At 40.7% G+C, this 9,533-nt stretch overlaps 1 protein-coding gene across 2 annotated transcripts in view; it reads left to right on the plus strand.

Annotated features, from left to right (window-relative positions):
* Positions 1 to 111: 111 nt before the first annotated feature.
* vti1b (vesicle transport through interaction with t-SNAREs 1B) overlaps positions 112 to 9,533 on the plus strand; it is a 32,191-nt gene continuing 22,769 nt past the window's right edge. For both annotated transcript variants that reach the window (XM_060828895.1, XM_060828896.1), the window contains exons 1-5: positions 112 to 295; positions 7,764 to 7,822; positions 7,986 to 8,171; positions 8,912 to 9,085; positions 9,189 to 9,250. In XM_060828895.1, the coding sequence (XP_060684878.1) occupies positions 199 to 295; positions 7,764 to 7,822; positions 7,986 to 8,171; positions 8,912 to 9,085; positions 9,189 to 9,250 (578 nt within the window). In that variant the 5' untranslated portion in view covers positions 112 to 198. The remainder of the gene's footprint in view (positions 296 to 7,763; positions 7,823 to 7,985; positions 8,172 to 8,911; positions 9,086 to 9,188; positions 9,251 to 9,533) is intronic.

Raw genomic sequence — 9,533 nt, forward strand, 5'->3', positions numbered from 1 at the left:
GGGAGAGACAACGATCAGAAATGGCGGCTGAAGCAATCAGGAACGACGTTGATCAAACCTCCGGGGGTTGTGGTGGGGGCGGGGCACAGTGTCATGTGATTGCGGAAGGAGGCGGGGCCTGAGGGGTCGGAAGTTAAGCTGCTGTTTGTCTCCTACCGGATCGGGATTTAAATCGCCACCTTTCTTTGTTTGAACAAAATGTCATCCGAGGAGTTGGAGAAGATGCACGAAGCCTTTGGCTGTGTTTTCGAGGAGCTGAGGTGTCAGTGCGAGCGTGTGTCTAACTATTCAGGAGGTGAGACTGAGGAAATGCTGGCTTGTTGTTGATAGGCCATTCAGTCCATCCAGCCTGTCCCACCGTTCAATGGGATCATGGCTGACCTGACATTTACTAACGAAAGTTTTCTATTTCCCTTTTTTTTTGGGAGGCAGTCTTTCTCACTCTATGCAGCCTGTAATCAGTCTGGCCTGTGTAGTTCCTGTGCACAGCTCAGGTCCTACATACAGCCCTGCTCCCATGTACACCCTACATACAGCCCTGCTCCCATGTACACCCTACATACAGCCCTGCTCCCATGTACACCCTACATACAGCCCTGCTCCCATGTACACCCTACATACAGCCCTGCTCCCATGGACATAGTACGTACAGCCCTGCTCCTATTGACATCCTACATACAGCCCTGCTCCTATGGACATTCTATATACAGCCTTGCTCGCATGGACATCCTACATACAGCCCTGCTCCCATGTACACCCTACATACAGCCCTGCTCCCATGGACATCCTACGTACGGCCCTGCTCCTATGGACATCCTACATACAGCCCTGCTCCTATGGACATTCTATTTACAGCCTTGCTCGCATGGACATCCTACATACAACCCTGCTCCTGTGGACATCCTGCGTACAGCCCTGCTCCCATGGACATAGTACGTACAGCCCTGCTCCCATGGATATAGTACATACAGCCCTGCTCCGATGCACATCCTACGTACAGCCCTGCTCCCGTGGACATAGTACATACAGCCCTGCTCCGATGCACATCCTACGTACAGCCCTGCTCCCATGCACATTCTATATACAGCTTTGCTCGCATGGACATCCTACGTACAACTCTGCTCCTATGGACATCCTACGTACAGCCCTGCTCCCATGGACTTCGTATGTACAGCCCTGCTCCCATGGGTATCCTACGTACAGCCCTGCTCCCATGCACATCCTATATACAGCCCTGCTCCCATGCACATCCTATGTACAGCCTTGCTCCCGTCGGCATCCTACATACAGCCCTGCTCCCATGGGCTTCCTACATACAGCCTTGCTTCCATGGACACCCTACGTACAGCCCCGATCCCGTGGACATTCTACATACTTGATCAGGTGTACCCTAGGACTCTGTGGGAAGCTAGGGAAGTGATTGCTCTGCCCCCTGCTGAGATATTTGCATCATCAATAGTCACTGTTGAGGTGCTGGAAGACTGGAGATTGGCTAACAAAGTGCCATTATTTAACAAAGGTGGTAAGGAAAAGCCAGGGAACTATCAGGCTCATTGGTCGACATCAGTAGTGATCAAGTTGTTGGAAGGAATTCTGAGGGACAGGATTTGCATGTATTTGGAAAGGCAAGGACTGATTATGGATAATCAACATGGCTTTGTGCGTGGGAAGTCATGTGTCACTAACTTGACTGAGTTTGTCAAAGAACTAACAAAGAAGATTGATTAAGGTAGAGAGTTGGATGTGGCATATAAGGAGTTCAGCATGGTGATCGACAAAGTTCCACATGGTAGACGGGTTAACAAGGTTAGATCATTATGGAATTCAGAACTAGCCATTTGGAAACACCTGCTCCAAGGTGGAAGACAGAGGGTGGTGGAGGAGGGTTGCTTATTGGATTGGAAGTCTATGACCAGTGATGTGCCATGGTTGGTTATAGATGACATCAAAATTGGTGGTGTAGTGGACAGCCAAGAAGGTTCTCTCAGAGTACAATGAGATCTTGATCAGATGGGCCAAGGGGATAAATGTGAGGTGATGCGTTTTGGAAAGGAAAACTAGGGCAGGATTTATACACTTAATGGTAAGGACTGGGGAGTGTTGCTGAACAAAAGGACCTTGGAGTGCAAGTTCATAGTTCTTTGAGAGTGGAGTCACAGGTAGATAGGGTAGTGAAGAAGGCATTTGGTATGCTTATCTTTATTCGCCAGTGCATTGAGTGTAGGAGCCGGGATATCATATTGCGCTGTACAGGATATTGGTTGGGAATAATGTATTCACTTCTGGTCTCCCTGCTATAAGAAAGATTTTGTGAAACTAGAAAGGGTTCATAAAAGATTTATGAGGATATTGCCAGGGGTGGAGGATTTGAACTATAAGGAGAGGTTGAATAGGCTGGGGCTGTTTTCCCCAGAGCATTGAAGGCTGAGGGATGACCTTAGAGGTTTGAGGGGCATGGATTGGGTAAATAGACAAGGTCTTTTTTTTCCAGGGTAGGGGAGTCCAAAACTAGACAGCATAGATTTCAGGTGTGAAGGAAAAATTTTAAAAGGGACCTAAGAAGCAACTTTTTCACACAGAGGGTGGTGCGTGTGTGGAACAAGCTGCCAAAAGAAGTGGTGGATGCTGGTACAATTACAGCATTTTAAAAAGCAGCTGGATGGGTATATGAATAGGAAGGGATATGGGCCAAGTCCTGGCAAATGGGACTAGATTAATTTAGGTATCTGGTCGGCATGGACAAGTTGGACGAAGAGTTCATTTCCATGCTGTACAATTCTGTGACTTTATGAGTATAGTGTGCAAATTTAGTATAATGTAGGAAAATGTGAAAGTTTGTTTAGGCAGAAAGTATAAAAAAACTAACTAAACCTTAGCGCATCTTTAGTGGTAGATACATTGGTGCTGACTTGAGGGGCCTTTTTTGCGCAAGATGAAAATATGAACTAAATGGAGAGAGCTTGCAGAGCTGAGATGCAGAGGGATCCTTTTGCATGGTTGCAAAAGGCTAGCATGCAGATATAGATAAATAATTGGGGAAACTACTAAAGTGCAATCGTTACAAGTGCATTTTGGGAAAGGAAATCTTAGCAGGACTTATACACTTAACGGTAAGGTCCTAGGGAGTTTTGCTGAACAAAGAGACCTTTGAGTGCAGATTCATAGCTCTTTGAAAGTGAGTCACAGGTAGATAGGATAGTGAAGAAGGCGTTTGGTATGCTTTCCTTTATTGTCAGAGTATTGAGTACAGGAGTTGGGAGGTCATGTTGCAGCTGTACAGGACATTGGTTAGGCCACTGTTGGAATATTGCGTGCAGTTCTGGTCTCCTTCCTATTGGAAAGGTGTAAGGGTTCAGAAAAGATTTACAAGGATGTTGCCAGGGGTGGAGGATTTCAGCTATAGGGAGAGGGTGAACAGGCTGGGGCTGTTTTCCCTGGAGCATCAGAGGCTGAGGGGTGACCTTATAGAGGTTTATAAAATCATGAGGGGCATGGATAGGGTAAACATACGAAGTCTTTTCCCTGGGGCGGAGGAGTCCAAAACTAGAGGGCATAGGTTTCGGGTGAGAGGGAATAGATGTAAAAGAGACCTAAGGGGCAACTTTTTCATGTGGGTGGTATGTGTATGGAATGAGCTGCCAGAGGAAGTGGTGGAAGCTGGTACAATTGCGACACTTAAAAGACATCAGGATGGGTATCTGAATAGGAAGGGTTTGGAGGGATATGAGCCGGGTGCAGGCAGGTGGGACTAGATTGGGTTGGGATATCTGTTCGGCATGGATGAGTTGGACAGAAGGGTCTGTTTCTGTGCTGTACATCTTATTGAAACTTACAAGATTTTTGAGGGTCCTGACATCACAGATGCGCAAAGGTTGGAAACGCTTCCAATCCCCAGCAAGTTACAGTTTTAAAAATCATGCTGTTCGTGCTGGGATTACTTGTCTACCTGTGCCAAATCTCTACATCATACCTGTTGTGCACCTCTTTCCTATTTATCTCTAAATATATCCCTCTCAAATTGTATTATCGTGTACTTTCTCCAACTATTTCATTCTGTGCCTCTCTTCAATCAGAACACATTCTCATCTCAAGCTGCATTTTATCACTTGGTCTTTTTAAACTCAGTCATTCTCTTAAAATCTGTATTAATTCACAAGAGGTTAATTGCAGTTCATGGTAGATTTATTTTCAGCCAGTGAAATGCCACTATAACTACTAATCAGGGTATCTAATGACATTTGAACCCCTCTCCCCTTCCCCAAAAAATGCCTGTAATCCACTAAAATCCAGAAAGTTAGAATGTGGGTTGTCTGAACACCAAAGAATACGACAACAACAATGGTCATTGGAAGGAATACACAAAGAAGAAACTAGAGTGAAGACAGAAATAGATGGTGTCACTCTGGAACAAGTAGTAAAATTTGTTCTCTTTAGGATTAATGATCACAGAAGGTGGTAGATGTGATGCTGAAGTCACAGGAGGATAGAAATAGTATAACTTCAAGAAGATATAGATGCATTAACAAGAAAACTCAGGCTTGTAACAAGAAAGAAATTGGATAAAATCTACATTCGATCCATTTTCCTGTGTATCTCAAACCTGGATAACACGTAGAAATCTGTGAAAAACATTTAGAGGCGTCTGAAATGTGGATGTTCCGATGTATATTTCAAAGTATATGTAAAATCTATAAAGGAAATGAAGAGTGCTTGAAATTATAAGAATAATGCGTACTCTTAAAAAGTGACATCTAGAAAAGAAAATGCCAGTACTTTAGCCATTCAATCCAAGCTGAACAGCTAGGGAGTTTTTCAGAAGTAAAGCAGAGGGCAACATTAAGATGAATTGACTAAGGTGTAGTTGGATAACGGATATCACAGTATTGTTGTCAATACAAGGGGATAACATGAGACCGACAAGTCTGCACACCATGACAACAGATCTCCTGTCAGGAGCAGTGACGAGCAGCAATGTCTGCCTAATTGACACTAAAAAGGAAAAGAATATGTTGGGAGTTGTCTTGCAAATATAAAATGTTGGAAATAGGACATAGAGCACTGCACCTTCAAAAGGGTCAAAACAGGTTTAAGATTTGATTGTAAATTCTCTTCATCAGATTTTCTTTTTATGGGTGATTTGCTTCACTGTCAAGGGTAAATCTGTCTACTTTCTTGACATTTTTGTCCATTGTTGCTGGAGCACATGAAAAATTGTGGAGGGAGATGTTAGAACAGTAGAAAGAGATATGGGAACATGGGAGGAGACATGAATTATGTGTGTGGGGATAAAGCATTTGTTATAATTTTGCCAAAACAAAGCTAAATACAAAGATTCGAGGTCAGCTAAAACTAATTCCACTCAATATTTACCAATGATGGGAGAGTTGAAGAAACAGTCTCTTCTGCTATTGTTTGCCTTAATTGAACAAAATACAATGGTTCTGTTAATCTGATGTATTCATCCAACGTATGGGACTCATGAATAACTAAGGCAATCAAGCCTCGTACACATAATTCCCCATTGAATATGCCTGTGTCCCATGACTAGTAAGTACTTGGCGCAGTAGTTGGGATTGAAAGAGAGATGAATTTTATGGGGATTAAGATAATGCAACATTTAGTGACGTCAACAGATGTGATGCCAGAATAAATGAAACAAATGCTGGTTTGCTTCTACTTATGACAGAAATTTAAAGTTTAAAAAAAACTTTTAAACAGTAAGCACTGTTTTGCCCACATACAGAACTAAAACTATTAAATCACAATTGTGTCTGTGACCTGCCTCAGTATTTCAGCCCATGGTAACTCGAGAAACCTGTAGATGCAGCTAGTTCACAAGTTACTATGTAACCATATATGAAATCTCTTTCTGAACAAACTTAGTGATCATGAGATTCTTGAGCAAATATTAGCTTAGAAACTGGAAAACAGAGGTCTGTTGTATTGTGAAGTCCCTTGGATCATGCAATATGCTCTACCTGCGTTTCAGTAAATGTGACATTTGATGCGGTTATTTTGAAAGCATAGTGCTATTGTGATTTTGTCTTTTCTAATGTGTTTGATAACGTATATCCCACTGCAACAGATTTTGTGATGGTTTTTATTGCAATCATTTTGAAGAAATTCTCCTTCCTTAACAATGGTAGTTTCAGGTTTTTTTTTGCTCGCTGTCTTGTGCCATTTTAAATTTATTTTTCGAGTAAAAAGTGAGGTCTGTAGATGCTGGAGATCAGAGCTGAAAATGTGTTGCTGGTTAAAGCACAGCAGGTCAGGCAGCATCCAAGGAACAGGAAATTCGACGTTTCGGGCCAGAGCCCTTCATCAGGAATTTTTAAAAAAATGTATTTTTCCCCTTTTTATCAGATGAGAAGACACATTGATAACATGTACAACAAACTAATAAGAGCAGTGTGTTGCAGTCAGTTAATAATTTTGCTCCTTTATCTAAATTGTCCTCTTCCTCCCTTCGGTGGAAACCTCGTTTGTAGCCTCTATCAGATATCTCTCACTAACGAGTTAAGTGAGCTTTCACTTGGTATACAGTGTTTCTGTATGCCATGTTAATCTGCATTGTGTAAGTACAGTATAAGCAAGGACTTCTAGTTGATCTAGAATCAACATAATATATTATCTAATTTTCCACAGTGCCAATAGTAGGAAATCAAATTTTAAAAATTGTTTCTGATTTTAATTGTTGGCAACCACTAAATATTAAGTTTCCCGTATCCCTTTATGATATAAATGACAGGAAATGTATCAAAAAGCACGTTTGCCATGTTGTTACGTTATACTCACTGACATGCCTCATATGCATTACATATACCATTACCATTTACTTGTGGCATGAAAACTTAGGGAAAGGTGAGTTAGCTGCTTCCCCAGTCTGTCTTCTCAAGAATGCTGAACCTGCTGAAAACTCCTGGTTGAAATTTGCTTTATCAATACTGACTGTTGCTGTCACTCTGGTAATTGTGGTTGTCATTGTTGGATTCCCTACATTGTACCAGAAATTGCAGTTTTTATGTGATTCATGAACTGAGTTCTTAGCACAGTAGCCAAGCTCGCCATTGTATTAGAATATCTGTTAGCTTTATTTTCCCTGTTGCTTTATCCAGGTTGCTGTGGGCACTGTGCTCAAAAGACAATTACTGTTGGGAAAGCTAAGGAAGTGGGAGTTATTGGTTGATAACACCTCCACAAGGTTTCGACATGCAGTCGGTTCTCAGTTAAGTTTGAAAAGTACAATATTCTGGCCAATCAAGATTGTGTTTCAAGCATTGTGGTGGCCATAAATGAGCAAACCAACTGATCCTTAATAAATGTATGTGTTTCAAAAATTCCTTGAATATTTTCCTGCATCTTAATACACAGGCTCATTTGTGTAAACTCATTGATCTGAAGAGTATTCAAAGCCTGAAACATGAACCATGTTTCTCTCCACAAATGCTGAGACGTCTTGAACAATTTCCAGTTTTTAAGATTTGTACATCTGCAGTATTTTGCTATTGTAAACAAACTTATTGTTCTAATAAATCATATCCAAGACATTAGCCAACCATGAATTAGTAGCTGAACCTCAGTAGCTTTCCAAAGATATTTTTATTGTCTCTAATGGCTTAATGGCAAGGGTATCCAAAACCAAAATAAGTCTCAACACTTAATGGTGTTTCACAACGTGAGGATGGGTGTATGGATAGAGCTTCCTTAAAGCTTCATTGAAAATGTATCAAATGATCATTCACTGATCATTTAATGTTTTGCAGAACAGAAGAAAAGATTTATACGTGAAATTGATGAAAAAGTTGATGAAGCAAATGAAGTTGTAAGTACTGAATGGCAGAGAATCTCAAATATGCACTCTGATTTACTCATCAAATCGAAGTAGAAATTATTGGTGGTGAAGCAACTTAATTTATCAAGGATGCCAGTAATGGCTGTCATTTAGAGAAATTGCACCTTTGAATGCTGTGTGCTTTTGTTTGTAGCTGGATGGAATGGAAAAGGAACTAAGGAAAGCACCACTCTCATTCCGTAATCAGATGAATACAAAAATTCGTTCCTACAGAAAAGATGTAAGCAAGCTACAGCAGGATGTTAGAAGCAATGATATTGGACATGGATTTCGTAGTGACGTTAAGTACACAGAGTACAGTACTGAAAATGAACAAAGTGTAAGTATTGCAACTAAAAAGCATTGTTGTAGCAATTACATTTTTGTGTATGTTGGCTTAATAGAACATTATGTACCACTAATAGAATATTCTGTTCATTTCAGGGCTGACCTTTAGCTTGTCACACTAATGTCTTTGTTTTCATTGGTTATTGTTGAACTCAGCAGCAATGGGATTGTTTGAAGTAGCAATTTATTTAATGTCAGGATTCCTGCATTTAGGGAGGTAGGAAAATAATTTTCCTTGACATTGTAATGGTCCCGATTGGACTTGAATTTTTCCATTTCTTGTACTGATCATCTTTATGGACTTTTTAAACGAGATTCAGTTCCATTCAGTGTGCATCATTCTCCATTATGTAGGCTTGTTTGCAGTCTACACAAAGAGAAGGCATTCATTTTTTTGAATTTGATTCTGAGAAGGTCAACCTGTATCCAGATCAGCTTTTCAATATATTAAAAAAGTTAATCAAATGAAAGCAAAATCATGTCTCTTAGGAAAAAATAGCATCTCCATCATTTGCCTGCAGTAGGGTGAAACATATTTCTCAGATTAAAGATGCAGCTTTTTAATGAAGGTTGAAGCAGTGGCAGAAACTATCCCATTACTCTCCAGAACCTTGAAGTGGAAAAAGCATATCAGTCTAAATGAACTTGTAACAATAAAGTACTAAAACTGTAATTTTGTTGTCTGTAATCTAGATATTTGTGAAAGCAGCTTAAAAATCTTCTCTCTTTCAGAATTACTTAGGAGCTCAGCGTGCTTTGCTTTTGCAAGGTACAGACAGTCTGAACAGAGCAACTCAGAGTATAGACCGTTCTCATAGAATAGCAGCAGAGACTGATCAGATAGGTTCGGACATAATTGAGGAACTTGGTGGGCAAAGAGAGCAGCTGGAACGCTCGAAAGATAGGGTGAGTTCAAGAGTCAAGCACATGTGAAGGAAGTGCAATTTAAGAAATATCCTGAAAACTTCAACTGGATAACTTTATTCATTCTTTGATTTTTGTTCCTAAGCTAATAAATACAGGTGAGAATTTGAGCCGGAGTCGGAAAATACTGCGTTCCATGTCCAGAAGGTAGGTTTGTTTTCTTGCTGTTTGATCAATAAGAAAGCACCTTCACAGTTGCATCAAGGTAGAAAGAGTGTTTTCTTGGAGTATATGCTTCAAGGGGAGAGGGAGGAAGGGAGAGAGAGAAACTTTCAATCTAATCACTGTGTAAACTGAAGATTAATGGTGGCTCAATAATGCAGCTGTAATATTTTCTACTGGCAGTGCCTTTGCACCAAGTATGTACTAGTTAGCTTTTGTTTGAGTGGAACTTGGCTATAACTTAAACAGGTCATGTTAAAAAAAGCCA

The sequence above is a fragment of the Hemiscyllium ocellatum genome, chromosome 8 (genome assembly GCF_020745735.1).
Source record: "Hemiscyllium ocellatum isolate sHemOce1 chromosome 8, sHemOce1.pat.X.cur, whole genome shotgun sequence".
Lineage (NCBI taxonomy): Eukaryota > Metazoa > Chordata > Chondrichthyes > Orectolobiformes > Hemiscylliidae > Hemiscyllium > Hemiscyllium ocellatum.